This window comes from Mytilus edulis, chromosome 8 (assembly GCF_963676685.1).
Source record: "Mytilus edulis chromosome 8, xbMytEdul2.2, whole genome shotgun sequence".
NCBI classification, from domain to species: Eukaryota; Metazoa; Mollusca; class Bivalvia; order Mytilida; family Mytilidae; genus Mytilus; species Mytilus edulis.
In genome coordinates this window covers 59,829,419-59,851,546 of record NC_092351.1, presented here as the reverse complement: position 1 = coordinate 59,851,546, position 22,128 = coordinate 59,829,419, and the positions used below count along the sequence as shown (strand labels likewise).

At 33.4% G+C, this 22,128-nt stretch overlaps 1 protein-coding gene across 1 annotated transcript in view; it reads right to left on the bottom strand.

The window, feature by feature from the left end:
- LOC139485961 (heat shock 70 kDa protein 12A-like) overlaps positions 1-22,128 on the bottom strand; it is a 31,482-nt gene that overhangs the window by 4,381 nt on the left and 4,973 nt on the right. Inside the window, exons 2-3 of the mRNA XM_071270638.1 lie at positions 20,517-20,750; positions 12,401-12,542 (exon numbers count right to left, since the gene is read on the bottom strand). Of these exons, the coding sequence (XP_071126739.1) occupies positions 12,401-12,542; positions 20,517-20,750 (376 nt within the window). The remainder of the gene's footprint in view (positions 1-12,400; positions 12,543-20,516; positions 20,751-22,128) is intronic.

Sequence of the window (22,128 nt, the reverse complement as noted above, 5' to 3'; positions counted from 1 at the left end):
ATAATAACAATAGTGTTAAAATACACGCGGGAGGGTGGGAGGTGGAGAAACTAGGGAACAAAACTTTGATATTTTAATTTATTTTTTAAGAAAACTTGTTTTCATGTTGGCTTCTACTGCAACGTGAACTGACTAAGGAACTAAAAGTTTATTAGCTGGCAACTTTAAATTTTATTTGTTCCAATTTTATCAAGTTAAGTAATATATTTATATCTTGAAATACATGTAAATTGACAGATTTTGCAAATCTCTTTTTATTTGAAAATTCTAGCAGTTGGTTATAACTACATTTTCAATCCTGAGTACACTATAGTATAAATATGACTGATTGATTGTAGGTGTTTAACGCCACTTTCGGCACTATTTACTACTAAATAAAATTTAGAAACAAAATAGGGAATGTGTTTAAAAGAAAACAATCCGACCAAAAAAACACCAGAAAACAGCCCAAGGCTACCAACGGGTCTTCAACACAACAAAACAATCCTTCACCCGGAGACATGCTTAGGCTGACACCTAAACAAAAATGTGTACTAAAAATGTGTATAAAAATGGGACCTTTTATAGCTGACTATGCGGTATGGGCTTTGCTCATTGTTGAAGACCGTACGGTGACCTATCGTTGTTAATGTCTGTGTCATTTTTTGGATAGTTGTCTCATTGGCAATCATACCACATCTTCTTTTTTATAGTTTAGTGAAAACGGACGCACACAAACTCTGAAACATATAAGTGAACTCAAGTAAAAAACAAAGCACAACGGCTCCTGACTTAAGACAAGCGCAAAAATGCCGAGGGGTTAAACATGTTTGTGAGATCTCAACCCTTTCCTATACCTCAAGCTAATGCAGAATAACCAAACACACAACAGTACTCACAGTAAAACGCAGTTAAAAAGTAGTCCGAGTCCGATGGCAGAATAGGTAACTGAGGAAACTAAGCAAAACGACGGTGAAACATAAATTAACAAAGGACTACAGAAGTACTGACATGCCAGTTTCAGACCTTATATATATTCATCATATAACGTATTTTGTGGCAATCAATTTTTATTGGAGAAGGAAGCCGGAGTACCAGGAGGGATTAACCGACCTTCAGAAGAAAACTGACAATCCCCATCCATTATACATTTATTCTATTTGTTAGTATGAATGACGAAATTACTGTGTAGGTGTCACACAAAAATTTAACCAATCAGCATCAATGGCCTTTTGTAAAAGTAGGCAACCTCTAAACAAACAAAGCAGCTTTGATGTAGATGTTTTAAACTACTACAGCTACATGCTACAAAAAAAATGTTGTTTATAAAAACTGATATATAAATATGCTTTTTAACCACGTGCACTTTTATTCTAAATTCAATTGCCTATGGGTTTGCATTAAAAATCAATTGTTAATGTACCACACACTATTTTAATTTGAGACATTCAGAAAACCAGTGAGCTCTTTTCATACAAGTGATATGTTAAGCCTGCTATAAAGCCAGGTTTGACGCACCATTTTAATTCGTTTTGAGTTTGCTTTGGAGTACGGTATTTTTGTCATTTTTCTTTTGAGTGGAACATCTGCCATGCATTGATTAAACATGGCCATAAATAAGAATGAGACAGTCTAAATCCATAGTCATACTTTTTCGTTTTGGTTTTTAATGGTGCAAAGATCTCATGATAATAAGAAGTGATATTAATTGACATTAAAAAACACAAAATGGTATGCAATAGCGTAACTAGCATGGGTTAAAAAAATCTGATTTTAATTTAGATCTGTTACAACTCGCATGATAGTATATCATATGCGGATAACGTAATCAGAGATCTATATTTTAGTAAGATTGTTTTAAAATTATGAGTTAGCTTACAAGGAAAGTTGTAATAGTGCATTTGAATTGCTAACTATTGAACTCTATTTGTTTATCCTGAAAAAAAATCCCTTCCTGTACAATCACCATGTGCACTTAAAGACAGACGGACGTAGGGACACAAGGTTTATATCTTATATCAATATCTGAGCTTACAAGTCTTCTTTGCCTTGGCTTAAACATGTTAAAGAAAATAACAATGAGGCAGTGTCAAACCATGATAAGTGAAGAAAAAAAGAAAACACCATGAACAAAGCGAAAAAGTCGGACAAAAAACTACAGTCCTTTTAAAAACACTACACAGAAATGTGCAAACACTCCTAAAACAGGTGGTAATTGCAGTTGCTCAGTAAGGGTATTCAATCTCAAATCATTAATTTGCAGTCATATTTAATAATACAACTAATAAAATATGTAATAATGAGCTTACATTAAAAAAAATCAGCCGGACATGTGAATAAAAAAGTGCATTGTGCAAACAATATTAATTCGAATATTGAATGAAAAAAAAAATCGTCTTTCGACAACGGAAACACATTTTTACTATATATACCTTGCTTATTCATTGAAGGTTACACTTTGTAAATACAGCTGTTTCTCAAACCACGCCTCTTTTGTGGAGATTTATAATATTGATAGAAAATTAATTTTGTTTACATACTGGTTCCCAGTTCTGATCAGTAAGTTGCATCTCATAGAGACATAACTTGGGAAAGTTACCAGAAAATATGCATGTGGATATTGTTTATATTGAAATCTATGGTAACCCTACAGTCGAGGTAGGGATAGTTAAGAAATTTAGTGTTAGTTTAAACTCTTAGAAGATCGGGGCATATAAACGTTGAAAATATGCCGCACAGCCCTATGTTTTGACCTTTAAAAAATTAGTAGTGCATATGCAACTTTCCTTGCTAGGATATGATTTTTTTCAAAACTTCATAGTAAAAGTGGTACAGTTTTAGCCATAAAGGGAGTTCCTATGGGATAATGCATTGTCAATATTTACAGAAATGCAACCTATAACACTTTCAATAACCCTATTATAAAACCGTTTACTCATTTCTTTCGATATTGACTATCTAGCCAAAAAAGCAAAATGATCAACATTGTAGATAGTGTTTTTATAAGGCAACTGCAAAAGTTGCATTAGACGGCCGCATCTTGATCTATATTACATTAATTACAGTTTACAATGAAAAGAAAATTCCCTCGGCTTATAAACTATTAATTTATGATATGTTTTTTACATATAGATACTGATACCGCAAGAACATTAGCTTTTAGTGCAATTATATAATTTTTGGAAGAAATGCAATTGTATGTAAATATAGCGCAATAAACATTTAAGTTTGCATTTGATTTGGAATTATGGTATTTTGTTTTATAATGTTCAGACAATTTTAGATGAACAAATTTCATACAGGTACCAGAAAAGGGCATATTGTTTAACTGTAGCAAAATTTTGGAATATTCATTTTTGACCTTTAACCTTGATTTTACGAATTATTGACGACCGGGATAAATAGAAAGTATAGATCACAAGCTTCCGAATGATATATAATATAGCCGTATGTTAGGTGGGTGCATTAAAGTCGTTAACTAAGCGTCTTTTTGAAAAATGTCACTCGACTATTCTATGCGTGGGATAAGAAAATCGTTAGCTTTTTTTTTCTACGAAAAATGCAAAGTTTTAACTATTAATCCCCGAGGGTATCATCAGCTCAGTAGTCAGTACTTCGGTACTGACATAATTTAACAAACTTTACTAAAATTGTCCGTTTATTAATTTTGAAATTATTAAGAAACTAATGTTTCAACTCCCTCAGGCTTTACATGAAATTGGCTATTTATTTTAGGTATTTTTGACATATATCACTTCAACGGTTTCGGTACTTATTCAACTTCGGATTTCAAATGTTTGGCTTTGAGCGTTCCTGATAAAGGTAAATCCAGAAAAGCGCTTCGGACGCAAGAAATTACTAAACGTGTTGTTTTCATTTTTTTTGTAAGCAGGAAATGTATGAAAATGACAATATAATTGAAATTCGTGTCAACACTGAAGTGCTGACTACTAGGCTGGTGATACCCTCGGGGACGAAACTTCCATCAGCAGTGGCATCGACCCAGTAGTGTAAATAGTTATCAATGAATGCAAAGGTACCAGGATTATAATTTAATCTGCTATGCCAGACGTGCGTTTCGTCTCAAAAGACTCATCAGTGACGCTCAGATCAAAATAGTTTTAAAGCAAAACAAGAAGAAAGTTGAAAAGCATTAAGGACCCAAAATTCCAAAAAGTTGTGCAAAATACGGCTAAGGTACTCTATGCCTGTGATAAGAAAATCCTTAGTTTTTCGAAAAGTTCAAAGTTTTGTAAACAGGAAATTTATGAAAATCACCATATATTGATATTCATGTCAACACTGAAGATACCCTCGCGGACGAAACGTCCACCAGCAGTGGCATCAACCCAGTAGTGTAAATAGTTATAAAATGTACTAGGATTATGATTTATTACGCCAGACACGCGCTTTGTCTGCATTAGACTCACCAGTGACGCTCATATCAACATAGTTATAAGAGGCGGACAATACCAAGAGGACATTTAAAGTTCAAAGGTCTGCGCAATCTAGTGACGAGTCTCATTTGGGATGTCATGATTGTGTGAAAAAAGACAGTTTGGGCTTACGACATTTAGAACAGAAAATGGGACACACATTTTCTATAACGGTCTAACAACTCGTGCGTGCGGAATTTTTTGATGGGATGATTTCAACTATGCCACTTGGATTCTTTGGTTCTATAGCTTCCTTCTAGCCGCAATCCTATATCTACTAACTTATACTGTTATATCTATCAACCCTCTATATATGTAATAGTATGATAGCAATGAAAAATGTAAAAAATGTATTATTCTGAGTTTACTTTTAAGAATGCCAATACATTTATTATTTCAAATTATGAACGAATCCATTATTTTTGTGTATATTCATTTGACAATTTAAACGCGGAATAAATACTAGCATCGTCAGTAGATACATTAGATCAAATATATCAGGGACCGGTGACCGAATAGTATACATTTATGCATTTACCGTGATCACTAGCCTGTCAACACTGATTTTGTGAGTTCTTCAAACCCCGCTCGTGGCTGGTGTGTTGTACTTATTTCTAAATTTACTCAGATTGTTCTCGGACTTCCGCAACAGTAAGATGGCCGTTATATTGCCAAGTGTGCTGAGAGTGTGGTTAAACAGCCACAAAAAGTTAATCGGTCCAAATATATCTACGAACTCAAGATCAGTAGCAGGATACCACGAAAAATTAGTACAAATAAAACTTCCAATGGATTAAGGGTAAAACGTCATTAACAGCCATAGAAAACATGACCGTGTGCAAAACCAAAATGAAGGTCTCTACAATCTTCGTTAAAATTCACATGTGCATAACATATTAACATTGTGTCATAGATCAAATTTTTCTCATTGTATCTTCAAGGACGTTGAAGAGCATAAATTCATCTATAATGGTGTCTTCTTTTACAGTCTTCTGTGACTTGGATGGAGAGTTGTCTCATTGGCACTCAAACCACATCTTCTTATATATATAACAAAACTATATAGTAAAATTTTAATTGAATGTTAACAAAATCTCAAAACACAATATTTAAAGATCTAATTAATTGAATTGGTAACTTTTTAGAATAAGTCTATTTGAAGGATTTAGAAGTTAACAGGATCGCATATAAATTTCCGGTTTCGGTAAACACAATCATCGAAAATAAAGGATGCGCTATTCCGTTAAAAGTAAGTTTGTTAACAGGTACAGCCAAACTAACACCCAAATCTTTGTATCCATGAAAGAATTTAGTTAAGGTTTTAAGTAATTTCTGGTATCGAAATCCCTGATTTAATGATTTACCAGTAAAATGTAAATTACGCTTACTGAAATCCAAAAGGTCATTACAGACACTTCGATTACGCTGTGATATGTTTACCACGTAAGATGGTGTCAGAAAAACATCATCCCCAAAAAAGGACAAATTTAATTACAATAAGGAAAGAAAAATCCTTTTCTTGTTTAGTCGTAAATTTTTGTGTATTTTCTGGTGTCAAACCAAAATATCTAAATCTAGGAAAGGACGCTTATTGCTGCTCATATTTGAATTATTGAAAGTAAATTGCTGTGGGTAAGTTTTGGCAGTATATAAAATATCATCAAGATAGCGAGAAATATTGTTGAATTTATCAATTAAAACGAATTTAACGAGTCATGACTGAATTTGGCCATAAACTGTAATTATAACAGTACAACCTACTTACAACATATACCCATAGGACATTAATTCAAAAGGAATTCCTGGATAATCATAGGGTAATATATGTTCCTTTAGAATTTTAACCAAAGATGAAAACTGGATCTTTCATCACTGTATCGATAGCTTAACTACATAACTGTCCCTACAAAGAACGGTATATTTCTGGGTGTTCGAAGTCCTCCACTAAACCTCTTTGTAAATTATTAATATCAATTTTGTAAAAAATCAAAGCCGGGCTACAACATTATTGTGAAACTGCCTTTTTTACAGGTGGCGTGAATCAGATGTGGATACTAAAAAATCTAAAGATCTTTTAGAGAACATGCAATCTAAGACTCTTTCATCTTGCAATAATATTGAATTATTTAATTTTTCTACACTTTTCTCAGTTATTCCCCATTCCAAACCATACGACAAATTGAAAGAGTAAATTTCCATAAATGTGACCTACCGAATTAGACTATTTACCGGATTTGTTATCTCATAAGCAACACGACGGGTGCCACATGTGGAGCAGGATATGCTTACCCTTCAGGAGCACCTGAGATCACCCCTAGTTTTTAGTTTTTGGTGGGGTTCGTGTTGTTTATTCTTTAGTTTTCTATGTTGTGTCATATGTACTATTGTTTGTCTGTTCGTCCTTTTCATTTTTAGCCATGGCGTTGTCATTTTTTTTTTTTGATTTATGAGTTTGACTGTCCCTTTGGTATCTTTCGTCCTTCTTTGGTATTGCTTTGTTTAAAAAGAAGTAATGGCTAACGAAGTAATAAGTATCTTGTCTCTGGGATAGATCTCTAAAATACTGAACTCCGAGGAAAATTCAAACCGGAAAGTCCCCAATCAAATGGCAAATTCAAAAGTTATTACACATCAAACGAATGGATAACAACTGTAATATTCCTGACTTGGTACAGGCATTTTCTTGTGTAGATGAGGAATTTGTATGAGATGTAGATAATTTCTACTTTGTTTATACTCACTCTGATGCAAACAAAACTTCTCTGAAACTGATATCAAGATGCTTGATTCCTTGATTGACAACATATTTGTCACGTTTCCAGAACGTATTGTTTTTAAAAAATATATAGGCATTCCAATGGGAACCAATTGTACCCATCGAACTAGAGAAAGAGGAAACACCTAATACAGTTTAGTTTGCCGCATAACTTGACTTTCATATACTTATATATAGAAATTGACAATGAAGAAAGGTTGAAAATCAAACCTTACTACAAAAAAAACCAATTTCAGCTTCCCAATTGTGAACTTTCAATTTCTTTGTAGCAACATTCCAGCAGCGCCTGCATATGAAGTATATATCTCACAATTGATAAGATATTCACAAGCTTGTTTTTCCGAGATTTCTTTGATAGAAGGTTGATGCTCACAACGAAGCTATTAAACCAAGAGTTCTAAATGGTGAAGTTGAAATCATCATGTTGTAAATTTTACGAACGCCATCACGAGTTGGTTGACAGTTATGGCATAACCGTTTTACACGTGATACCGGATATGTTCCTGATGTCGTAACAGCAACCCGGTTCCCTTCTCACGAATGTGACTTACCGAACAAGACTTATCACCGGGTTCGTACTCACATGAGCAACACGACAGGTGCCACATGATTAGCAGGATCTGATTACCCTTCTAGAGCACTTACGATCACCAGTCTTTATTTTCTATGTTGTGTTTTGTGTAATATTGTTTTTCTGCTTGTCTTATTATTTTTTGTTCATACCGATGTTTATTTGCGATTAATGAGTTTGAATCTCTGGTATCTTTCGTCCCTCTCGTACGATCTGCCAATACACTGTATTGCTGAAACGTAAATACATGTTGCCAAGGAGAAAATGTATAGCAGAAATTATTTCATCACACCTCAAGTAATTATATATACAAAGAAGATGTAGTGGGATTGCCGATGAGAAAACTCTCTACAAGATACCAAATTACACAGAAATTATCAACTACAGGTCCAATTTGACTCTCTTCAATGAAAAAAAAATCATACCGATTAATCAGCTATGAAAGACCCCGAAATGAAAAATATAGATTAATTCAAACGAGAACAAGAATGTGTCCATAGTACACGGATGCCCCACTCGCACTATCATTTTCCATGTTCATTGGACCGTGAAATTGGGGTCAAAACTTTAATTTAGAATTTAAATTAGAAAGATCATATCATAGGGAACATGTGTACTAAGTTTCAAGTTGATTGGACTTCAACTTTATCAAAAACTACCTTGACCAAAATCTTTAACCTGAAGCGGGACAGGCGGACGAACGGACGAACGGACAGACGAACGGACGCACAGACCAGAAAACATAATGACCCTCTACTATCGTACGTGGGCATCAAAATAACGCCTTTCTTCATGTTCAAAATAAATGCATATAACCCATATGTTCCATTGTAGCCATTGTGTCTATGTTTCTTGACGTAAAAGGAAATATAAAATACAAAATTTATACCATATTAATTTGAGATTATTTGTCATTTCCATGCCAGATTTGCTCTAATAGCTTTTGTTTTTTAGATATAAGCCAAAAAACTGCATTTGACCCCTATGTTCTATTTTTAGCCATGGCGGCCATGTTTGAAGATGGGTCACAACTTCGGATACAATTTATAAATATGATACCCTAAAATCATTTAGTTACAGTTTGAAGGTATTTTGCCCAGTAGTTTCAGAGGAGAAGATTTTTAAATATTATCAAAGTTTATGAACAAATTGTGTATAATTGACTTTTAAGGACAATAGCTGCTTAGGAATCAATTGACAACTTTGGTCATATTAACTCTTTTTGTAGATCTTACTTAACTGAACGTTATTGCTGTTTACAGTTTATATCTATCTATAATAATATTCAAGATAATAACAAAAAAGTGCAAAATTACCTTAAGACTACCAAATAAGTGGCAGCAATGAATTGTTCGATTGGTCTAAAATTTCAGGGCTGATATATGTTCACCTTTAAAACATTTGTTTGACCCAGTAGTTTCAAAGGATAAGATTTTGAAATAGTTTACGATCACAGGCGACGACAGACGACGCCGACAGACAATGACGACAGACGACAGACGACGACGACAGACGACGACGACAGACGACGACGACAGACGACTACGACAGACGACGACAACGACAGACGAATGACGACGACGGACGACGAAGGACACCAAGTGATGGCATCAGCTCACATTGGGCCTTTCGGGCCCCGGTGAGCCAAACAAAAAGTACGTCACACAGCAACTGACGACAACCCCTGAATCATAGGCCCCTAACGTGAGATGGACACATACAAATAATGTGGCGGAGTTAAATTGGTTTGATGGCGGTAATCCTGCCCTAACCACGAACAGTGGTATAACAGTACAACATAAAAACAAACTATAAAAATCTGTGGAAAAAGGCTGAAAGACTTAAGATACGAATCGACGAGAAAGATTTTTCAAAGTAGGTACATACTGGTAAAGAGAAAGCAATTTCTTCGATGACAATTACGTCCTGTCTCCTCGATTTTGACTTAACCGAATAAGACTTTTCATCATCAGAGTTGTATAACACGAGGAAGACGACGGGTGCCACATGTGGATAAGCAACTGCAACTGCTTATCTTTTTGTAGCACAAGAGTTTTTCCCTGTTGTTTTGTAATGTAAGCGTACTTTAATTTTTAAAATGAAATTAACAATTGAAAAATGTATATGTCCGTATCTCTGATCTGAATGTACTTCATCCGGATTAATATGAAAAATAACAATAACAGTCAAGATGTGTAGGTTTAAAATTTAAATTATTAACCTTGCCCGAAAGAGTTGGATTGTTGGTGATTTTAGTAACATTAGAAATGGGGTTGTTGTGGAAGAACAGTCAAAGCTCTAATTATCAAACTGCAGATTTCTTAAAAATTCATTTGATTTAACATTGGTAAATGTAATCAATGGTTTTCAAGATTTGTTTATGGCAAGGGTCACATGTCATTCACCTAGAGGCAGAATGTAGATCAAATAATTTGTTTTTGCAATTGGAGTCATTTTTTCATATAAATTAGCATCAAGTTGTATAGCAGAGGGAATACTGTTTTTGGTAAATCAATTAGTACTGATCACTCTGATTTTTATATATGTATTGGAAAACGTTGTCGATTACATTTTTAATCATATTGAAGAAAATACCATTCCAGATATTCCAAAAATCATTATATTCCATTTATTGACCTCTCTTGATGATACTTTGATATATTTAGATTTTGGTGATTCAGTAATAACGTTCTTTAGAAACATAACCGTTGCACCCTTTTCGTTCTTTCTCTAGTCCAAAAGAAATTATGTTATGTAATTCAAAACAACAAATAAAATGTTTGCATTTATCTGGGATAATAAATCCTATTAATAGGTCAATAGTTATCAAAGGTATCAGACTTATAATTCAATACGACAGACGCGCGTTTCGTCTACATAAGACTCACCAGTGACGCTCAGATAAAAAAAAGTTATAAAGCCAAACAAGTACAAAGTTGAAGAGTACTGAGGACCCAAAATTCCAAAAATGGCTAAGGTTAACTATGCCCAGGGTAAAAAAATCCTTAGTTCTGCGAAAAATTCAAACAGAAAGTTTATAAAAATGACCGTATTATTGATATTTATGTCAATACCGAAGTGCTAACTACTGGGCTTGTGATACCCTCGAGGACGAAACGTACACTAGCAGTGGCATTGACCCAGTGGTATAAATAGTTATCAAAGGTATCAGGTTTATAATTTGATACGCCATTTTATTGAACTCAGCTGTATTGTACCCATGAAAAGGCCAACGAACACATTTTGGTGATTTGGTAAACCTTGGACTGAAATTTTTTATCTTATAGGAACACATTTTAATGATGCTAAAAGTGTTTATTATAAAAAAAAAATGGCTGAAGTATGAATTCGGACAATATAAGCCTTGTTAAATCATCAATATTGTTTTATTTCAAAATTTCGAACAATTCTTTCGATTGAGCCCAAAAAAGAATTTACATTATGAATATGTGTACTACTGGTTTCCATTTACAGACTTGATAAGGAGCGGTATTGTTTGGTCCCTTCGATTACTATATAACACTCCATGTTTTATTTACTGTTAGATCATATATTATCATGTTTTCCAGGGGATTAATAAAGGCAACAGTAGTATACCGCTGTTCAAAACTCATAAATCCATGGACAAAAAACAAAATCGGGGTAACAAACCAAAACCGAGCGAAACGCATTAGATATAAGAGGAGAACAACGACACAACACGCAACACACACAGAAACTGACCAATCATCAGACAAAACACCACGAGAATAACAAATATAACATAAAAACCAAATACATGAATTTGGGATAGACAAGTACCGTGCCACGTCTTATCCCAATATCTCAAAAATAAGAGAAAACACAAACGACTCAACGTTAAAATGCAACACACAGAGAAACGAACAATAATATAACAATGACCATCTTCCTGACTTGGTACAGGACACTTTTAAAGGGGAATAAAAGTGGTGGGTTAAACCGGGTTTTATGGCATGCCAAACCTCGCACTTTAATGGCAAAGTTAAATATAATATTGAAATGACAACATAATATTACAGGACTACAATACAAATAAATAGGAGAACATATTAGACAAAGAAAAACATGATTAATAAATAACAAAAACTTAACGAGTAATTTGCTGCAAATGTGTTATGCATTTTTGGCGAGTTAACAAGTTTAAATGTTTATGAATCGAACAATGAACAGTACAAATGCAGTAGTGGTGGAGGTAATAAAAGCCTTCTACATAATGTATAAAGCACAAAATCACTCTATTTCTTATAACTTTGAGCTTAACCATGACATTTTTGCTCTTAAATTTATTTGGTTCTTTACTCATTTCATATGACAATATTTAAGTTACGTTCCAATCCAGTATTTACTAGGATACTTCTTGTGTAAGTAATTTAGTTTGAGTGTCCTATCAGTGGGTAGACTTCAAAATCATTAAAGATGTTCTTGTCATAATATATAAACTTATAATATATTTAAGAATCCAATGTAACGCAATCGGTTTATCACCCGAAAACTAACATGACTGACGGACTGACAGGGAGATTGACTACGATTGACGAAAAGTAAAAAAATTGATGAGAAGATATCATATATTTTAAAACATAGTTCATGTAGTGAACATATATATAATATTCTCACCTCCTAGATCAAATATCAAATATTGCTGATATGTCTCTGTCTGTGGTACCATGTCTTTCAATGATGGTTTTATGAGTACACATAATTCAGAGAGAGCATCCACTTCTTGAATGATAGTCATCTCCTCATTTGAAATATCTGCCTGTAACAATAACATTTCCTTCAAATTACTTAATTTGTAAAATTGACGCATATCCAAAGAAAGTTAGAGTCTCGGTGTCTCTTGTGTCTCAGTAGTCAAACAACGGTATCACTAGCGGTCAACACGGGGCAGGTGCACTCGACTCCGAAAGTCGGTGGTTATCTACGAGCTCTCCGGTTTCCTCCACCAATACAAAAATGAAACACATTTATGGCTGACTATGCGGTATGGGTTTTGCTCATTGTTGACGACCGTAAGGTGACCTATAGTTTTGAGGTTTTTGTGTTATTCGGTCTCTTGTGGAAAGTTGTCTCATTGGCAATCATACCACATCTTATTTTTTATGTTGTATGAAATATTGAAGAATGGAATGTTTTCAAGGTATGAAGTTAATGTGTCAGTTTCAATTCCAATTTTGATAAGACGACTGAGCTTAACCTTTTTTGCGTGCTGATTTTGGGATAGGAGGAACATAGAGAAAATGTTTTAAAAAATGCATGCCAAGAAATACATTTTCAAAGAACTTGTTGCGTAAAGAAAGTATTTGTTTTACTTCGAAAAGCTGAATCATACTTTGAACCCAGAACAGATAACCTTAAAAGTAAGTGCAAATGTAACATATGATCGACATATATATTTCAGACAGTTTTTGTTGATCGCAAACTTATACATTTTTGGGTTTGTTACCAAGACTTACCGGACTGTTACTTTGATAAACAATATTAATTGAATCACAGGTAGCATGTGAATGCAAAATGAGTTTGTTTTATATGGAAGTCATCATGGTTAAACAGAAAGCAAAAAACACGTGAAATTTGTGTAAATATTTATAATCAAGTCTAAAATTAAGAACTGAATCAACTCTGTTAATACTGATTGTCGTTGAAATAATATGATTTATTTCATTAATAAGATAAACCAATTTAATGAAAGAGATTTGATTAATGCATCATTCGGATCCGCATCTCGTTTCCCGCTAATCAACGTCACGAGATTATTGAGCCTAAGTTTGAAATAGCCACTCTTGTACAAATGTGAAAGTTTCAAAAAGGCAATCGTAAAAAAATCAATGACATCCGCATGCCATATTCCAATATTTCGATATAAAACAACCTGGTCCTAGCGCTTAGCAGATTTCGTCGAACAATAATCTTGATATGTTAAATATCACATTAACTGCTTGATAAACGAATTAAGTATTGACAATTCACTTGTAAACTCAACATATACCCTCACGACACTTACCAAAGAAGAAATCCTGGATAATCATAGGTCTTTTCTATGTTCCTTTGGAATTTCAACCAAAGATGATGAACTGGATCTTCCATCACTGTATTGGATACTCAAACTACATAAGTGTTTTTACAAACAACGGTATATTGCTGAGTCTTCCAAGTGCTCCACGAAACTTTTTTTCTAAATTATTAACATCTATTTTATCAGCAATAAAAGACGGGCTTCTAAGTTATTGTGAAACTGCCTATTCTAGAGGTGGCGTGAATCAGATGTAGATACTTAAAAATCCCAAAGATCTTTTAGATTACATACAATCTAACTCTTTTTCATCTTGTAATAGTATTAAAACATTTGACTTTTCTTCAATTTACACAAGTATTCCATATTCCAAACTAAAAGACAAATTAAAAGAGTTGGTATTTCTTTGTTTTATTAAAAAAGAATGGCCAACGTAGATACAAGTATCTTGTCTTACGGAGGGACAAATCCTACTTTGTAAAGGATCACTCTGATTCAAACAAAAAATTCTTTAAAACTGACATTATCAAGATGCTTGATTTCTTGATTGACAACATATTTGTTACGTTCGGAGGACGTGTTTTTCCAACAGACTGTCGGCATTCCAATGGACACAAATTGTGCCACTTTTCTTGCCGACTTGTTTCTTTATTATTATGAGGCTGACTTCATACAGGAACTTCGTAGGAAGAAAGATAAGAAGTTAGCAATATCCTTTAACTCTACTTTCCGCTATATAGATGATGTTCTTTCACTAAATAATTCAAAATATGGTGACTATGTTGAACGCATCTATCCCATCGAACTAGAGAAAAAGTATACTACAGATACAGTTAAGTCGGCCTCATATCTTGACTTACATCTAGAAATTGGCATTAATTTAGAATATCTCCAATCAGAGTCAATGGTTAAGATTTATGTATACATGTGTAAAATCTTTGTACCAATTTGATAAGTCTTATGTATATCTATAAGTGTTGATAAACATAGCTCCGCATGATTAGTTAACATAATATATGCCGTCAGTTTTCTCGTTTTACTTGTTTTACATTTTTATTTTCGGGTTCTATTATAGCTCACTATGCGAGATTGACTTTGCTCATTGTTTAAGGCCGTACGGTGACCTATATTTGTTAATTTCTGTGTCAAACACTGAACTACCGGACAGTAGCATACTATGCTATGAATCAATATACGAACAGAAGATCAGACACTATTCATGAAATGATAAATAATTACACATGAAAGTATTTATCGACATCATAACATATATATACCTAGCTGCGGAACCATAGCTCTTAGGTCCTTATGCTATTTTTTGACTATTTGCGGACCATAGAGCTACGGATTTTTCCTATTTCAAAACGTTCGGAATTGCGACCCAGCTTCAGGTCGCACTTATTTCCCCCAAAATTTATTGTTTATAATCAATGCAAAGCTTGTCAATATATATAGTTCGTTTCGTTAGATATTTTTCAAGGATATGACGTACCTATTTATATTTGAATATTCATTTCCTTAACACTATTATCTAATTATTTCCATTTGTATACATTATCCGCCTATTTTGAAGAAATTTGACAAAATCCGCAAGATTTCAGTCGAATTCAGGAACAGGAAACATAGAGCGCAGGCGTTGACAAACTAAATATTTTAGTTTAACATGTAAAATGTCATTACAAACATTATTTTCAAAAATCTTGTTTGTCGACGTATGCGCTCTATGTTTCCTTTCCAATAATCAACGGAAATTTAGCCATTTTCATTGATTTTTCGTGGAAAATCAAAACAAGTACTATTTGTGAGGTCATGAATAAAACGCGGGAACATAAATTGTCAACACATAGAATTATTTCCTATCTTGTCACTGTATTAGCTATGATTTATTGTAATATTGGTTAATAAATCGTAATTTTAATTTTAAGCTAAATAACGGGGCCATTTTAGGACCTTACCGAACCTACTCCTAAAAACTAAAAAAGATTATGTTGATTATGTTGATCAGACATATTAGCATGTGGATAATAGTTTACAATTGTTAATTAAATGCATTGGTGAAATTATTGTGTTTTAAAAGAAACTAGAAATGTAGCGATTCCAAATGTTTATCCTGTACTTATAAGTTAGTTTTTTGTAAATTTGTTAGGTAGCTGGTGTATTATGATTTCTTAATTTTCACACTTATATGAAGCATCTATCAATATTCTCATTCCAATGGCATACTGCCAAATGTAATCTTAATTTATATTGATCATCACCAAAGCAAACTTTTTTTGTCTTGAAATATGTTCACAAACATTGTTCAAAATTCAAACTTCAACATAAATTCGTCTTTATAGAAAATGCAATTTCGAGGCTATTTATTTCTAGTAGATCAATTTCTAGGGCAGGCTCTAACATTTTTCTGACTTTTCCATTTGTAATTACGATCCTAAATGGCGCATAGTTTGAATTAACTTTAAACCTCAATTAATGATGACAATTAATGAATGAATGAATGATGACAATGATTGAGTAAATGGATGAATTTAATTTCTCATTAACTGAAAAACACACAGTTACAGAGAATATTTACTTATAAACAATTACATTAAATATTAAAGCACATGTGAACAACACAAACATAACCATTTAATTACAAAAGAATAAAGAGGAGTGATATTATTAAAGGGGCACTAGCTGTCAAATTAATGTTCACTGATGTGACTCAAATTATCAATGTAAAACATTTATCCCAATTATCAAAAGTCTAGAATAAACAACTTACAGAGCATGGGATCGATAACTTGTAGTTCGTTTCGTATTTACTTTTGTCTAGATGCCATCGAGTTGACCTCGTAAAACTTTGATGACCATATAAGTTATAGATATTTCATATCTTTTGGATAGTTTTGCGGTGTTTCGAAAATTATATCATAGCTTTTATTGAAAGCCCCGGCCTTAACCTCACGAGACCGATGTTAGCGAGGGGTTTCAACAAAAGCTATGGTATAATTTACGAAACACCGAAAAACTATCCAAAAATATGAAATATCTGTTTTAACCTATTGCAATTTTTAGTAAAATACTCCTTGGTTTGGGCCATTCAAACCCCGCTCACTTTCTAAACATCACGGACTTCTTAAAAGGCGCGAATATCAGTTAGACAAGATTCATTGACAGTAATGGAGCGTCAGATGTCGTTTCCTACGAAATGTGATAATACAGAAAGAATCATATGATCGCTATACGTGTGCGATCAAGAATAAGACATTACCCTGACACAAGTATGTGAAGATTTGAATATATGAGAAAAGACCCAAATTTTGACAGTGATGATTACAGACTTTCACGAATTGCAGCAAACGGGAAAATAAAATCACAAGGACAGTTTTATGAATGACGGGTTAAAGAATGTAATTGTCGGACTATAATTATGCTGCATTGGAGATTTTAAGCATAACCTGCATAGACGATTCCCAGTTGAAAATGAAATTGTTTTGCTGCTAAGGGTGAGTATTTGTTTTATCAATCAACATTATTAAGTTAACAAAAATTATACTTATCTTTAAGATTTTGAATAAATCATACCCCATTTAATTCATATCAAAGGCCAAATCCATAGTTGATATTGTATTTCTAGATTAAGGTTCATCTTTACACTTTGAGTACAGACACAACTGTGTAATTTGAAAAGTTTTAAAGCCTAGCAGCACCTAGATATATAAAAAGATAAAAACTTTCGTGGATTTAGCAAAACATTTTCTTTCCTTGCCTCAGGTTGTGTAAAAATAAACAAAGACTGGTTAAATCTTTGAGATGGTTCCACTCAGCATGCTCAGGTAATAATTGTATTGTAACATATTGATTTAAATGAACAATAGAAGAACAATAGAAATCTACTCTCAACAAAGGTGATTTAAAAAGTGTAAATGAGTGGACTGCATCAAAGAAAACTCAGGTGTTTGTGTTTTTCATCATCTTCTATGGCAAGGAAAGAAAATGTTCATCAAAATCCATAAAGTGTTTTAACATTTTAGAACTTAAATTGGATGTAACATTAAATTATCTAGGTGCTGCAAGGCTTTAAAACTTTTCAAATTACACAGTTTTGTCTGTACTCAGAGAAAAATTCATGGTGTAAACGCAGCCATTTTTGTTAAAGTGTATAGATGAACCTTTAGAAAATGCTACTTAAATTGGCATAAAATTTATCCTCGTTTTGGGTAACTTGACCCTACATTACCTAATTATAACAGTCTTCCGTGACAATTTTTTTAAGTAAGAAAAGTTATGTCGAGTTAACGTAGCAGTCTAATCTTATTTATGTCCAAGATACATTAGCATTTTTAACAAGTCTCCCAAAACATACTTTTTTATTAGGCCTTATAATAAATATGATTAATTTAATCTTTAGAATAAAAACAATATTTGTTTTCCAGACTTGAAGTCTCGTTTAGAGGAAAGGAAATGCGCAAAAGATGTCGAAAGTTGGCAATTGCCAAGAAACTTGTAGAACAGCAAGAACGCATGTCGGGAGAAGAAATTAAATCTTGCCAACGCGGAATTAGAACATAAAAGCCGATGATGAGTTAAAACAGCTGTTTGCTGAAAAAGGCTCTTTTAGGGCCAAACAAATATTTCAAAAAGTATCAATTGTTGTGACATCATAAAACTATGGTATATTTGTGGTCAAGGTCAATTTTAAATAGCACAGTTGCTAAAATTAAAACATTGTATAACTAAATAATACCATAGTTTGCTATGGTACAATTTCGGTTATTGTGAATTATACTTAAGTCTGTCTTCATAAGTTTAATTACAACGGTATAGGTTAAGGTATGTAACCAAGTATAGATTAAGCGAAATCGGGCAATTGGATTTTACTAGGTCTATTTAATTTCATAAAAAATAAGTTAATCCTCTTTTTCACCTGTATGTTACATCCCAGCTCCTTTGTTCTAACAGGGGTGATCTGAGCCGGATCGTCCCTACCAGATCACCCCAGTTTGTGTTTCTTTGTTATGCATGCTTTCCTTTGTTCTGTTACATTTTGGCGGGAATGTCAAACCCACTATAACACTTATAATTAATTATACGGAAAAGACTATCTATCAAAATTCACGTAGAAAAAATCCAGTGTATATGCTGGGATTCGAACTCAATACCTTTAGCATATCAAGCCACGACACATACCACTACACCAGGAGGACTGGATACAAAATCACAACAATTTAACATACTTAAAGGAAGCAAGACCTTTTTTAAGTGGAGCGAGTTGGCAGACCTTTATTCAGTGGGATTTAAACCTTTTTCGTTAATAAGCGAGTTGTCAGACTGATTGTTCAATTTGATTTTATGCTTTTTCAAAAGTTGGGCGAGTCAGTGAACAAGAGTGGGGCGATTTTTTTATAAAGTGACGATATAGTGTGGGCCGATAGTCAAATGGGGCGAGTTGACATTGTTTGATATCTACTCATCGTGTTCGGGGGTCATAAAGTGTATACATCATATAGTAATATATAAAGTATATTATAATGGTTGTGTGGCGTTCTAAACTAGATTTTATGAATTGTAAATGTTTTTTCGTCCAATCTAAAAGAGCTGGGATGTAAAATAGTTATCTCACTCGGACTTGGTGTGTCAGTGTTAGATCACCCTCTGGCCTCCGGCCATCGGGGTGATCTTACACTGATTCACTGCGTTCTTGTGGGATAACTATTAAAGAACTATTGTTTTGTCGATCGATTTAGTCAATTAAATGATTTACCTTTTTTCACTTTAAATGTTGACATTCTGTACCTTCAATAGACTAATCACGCACGATTTATACGTTATCCATCTCTAGCTAAGCGGTCAAATTGAAGTTCACATGAATACGGATTTTATGAGGTCTAATTTTTTACTTGCAAGTGAATAATTAATCTTTAATGTTTCTTAGTTTATTTTGTCAAAATTGAGCCATAATTGTTGCTTAAAGCGAATTAGTATTTCACTATTTCGCTTTCATTAATGATTGAACAAAAAAATCTTATTTTAGATTTTTTATATATCTCATAGCTAGTGCTCCTTTAAGGTTCGTGTGGATCCTCTGACTGAAATGACTGCATTTTCACCTTAAATTTACTATGAGTACAGACAAACCGGAGTATCTGGCAAATGTTGAAGTCATAGCATGCTCTATATAAAGAAAATTCAAATACATTGACTCTTTAAAAAAACAAACTTAACTGGATTTTGCAGAGCACTGTTTTTTATTTATCGAGAAGAGGCCAAAATAAACATAGTTGTGAAAGAGAATTGAAAACTTCCCCACAGGTAATAATTGAAGTGAAATATATTGATACATATGGACATTAGAGTGACAATAGAGGGACAACAGAGGGACAATAGAAACCTGACAATGCTTGGTGTTCTAAACGGTGTACCTGAGTGAACAACATCAAGTAAAAGGTTTAATTCCATTCGTGTAAATCGTGACTTTTCAAATTAAATAACAACAACGCACACAACACATGATATATTTATTGATATTGATTTATTGATTGCTTGGTGTATATCGCCAACTTCATCGCTATTGGTTATTTTGTTGCAGTTAGTTTTTATTGGATGAGAACAAGGACGTGTCTGGAAATAAGCACCCCCTTGGTAGGAAAACTGACACTCCGAGTCAGTTAAAATTGGAATCGAACGCAAAAGTTGCTAGATATTATACTTTATGAGTTAGTTGAAGATCCTTACCTTCGTTACAGCATCACGAATGAACTGTTCTGCTGTCATTTTTGGTATGGTAATCACCCAATAAATGTCCTCAATATTGATGTTTATTTCTTCGGTTCTCCGTAACTGTATTGGAACCTTTCCTTTGATGTAACTAATAAGAGCTGCAAAAACATCCAAAGCTTTCATTGTCTTTAATTTACATCCCGTATAACTCCTTGATTCTGCTAGCAAAGTGTCATTTGTAAATTCTATCTGCAATATTTATATATTTTTTTTTTTATCAGAGACATTTTCAATATAAGTTGTTCAAATAAGCTTTGCTAAATTAAATCAGATTTAATCGAATTGAGTAAAAAGTGTATATTTCCTCAAAGTACAATGAAGTACAGTGGAGATCACTTCTAACCTCTCATTAGAACTGTCAGAATAATCTGTCATAGAACTGTTCTAACCTGTCCTAGAACAGTTCTAGCTAGAACATTTCTACCCTAGAACTGTTCTAGGTAGAACTGTCAGGATCAGTTCTAGGTAGAACTGACTACATCAGTTCTGGGTAGAACTGTCAGGATCAGTTCTAGGGTAGAACTGTCTAAAACTGTTCTAGGTAGAGCTGTCCAAATCAGTTCTAACCGTAGAACTGTAAGCAGAACTGACTAAATCAGTCAGGACTGTAGAACAGTTCTAAATGACGTCACTGCAGAAAGGGCACTTTAGAATTTAGAAGAAAAAATCCGTCCCAATTACTTTCCTATATATAATATTATTTTTCTATATTATTTACTGTTCAACAGTTACATGTATAAATATCAAAGTGGATAGAAGGTTATCCAACTCATCGGAGAAATATTTTTATAAGATTGCATATGAACATCATTGTTTACGTTTCTTCGTTCCCCGTTTTTAACAGTCTCTTCCTAAATAACTCTGCATTTAATTCATGGAATTTTAATCTTAATTTACCTTGTTTGCCTTGGATTTACATTCATGATTTAAGATTCTGTTTTGACAAATGTTCAAACGAAAACTATACAGTGGATGAATTATGGAATATTAATGAAAAAAGTGTTGTTAAACGTAAAAAAAACTATGTAAGCTACATTTGCATTATCTCGTAGATAATCTGGGAGTCTGGAACGTCAGAAAAATAAACTCGATCTGAACATGAATGAAACATTTGCCACTGGCCGTTAGGCTACAAACGAAACCAATCATTTTCCTCCTTCAAATTATTCCAAGAAGAGAAGTTCTCATCCATGTACTTTTCATTTTAAAATAAAGTATATGAATCAGTCATGTGAGTGTTGGATGATGCCGTTAAATAGTTTTGTTTAAAAAAAACAAACGTCATGGACTATACTGACTTAAAAAGTCACTTTTGTGACGATCATTATTTAATAATTTAATTTTGGATGTAACGGGTCTTCTGATTGGCTGACGTTATTTTGTTATCAGCCCATAGAAAAAAGTTAGTCATGTGACCGTATCGTCATCAAAGTTTTTTCATGGTTTGCCAAGGTTTAAAATGGAAGTTAGAATTAAATTATAAGAAATGACTGTAAGATTTTTTTCTGTCTATTCGAAATAACATAAAAAAATGTGGTGCATGCACACTGTTAAAAAACCCGCTACT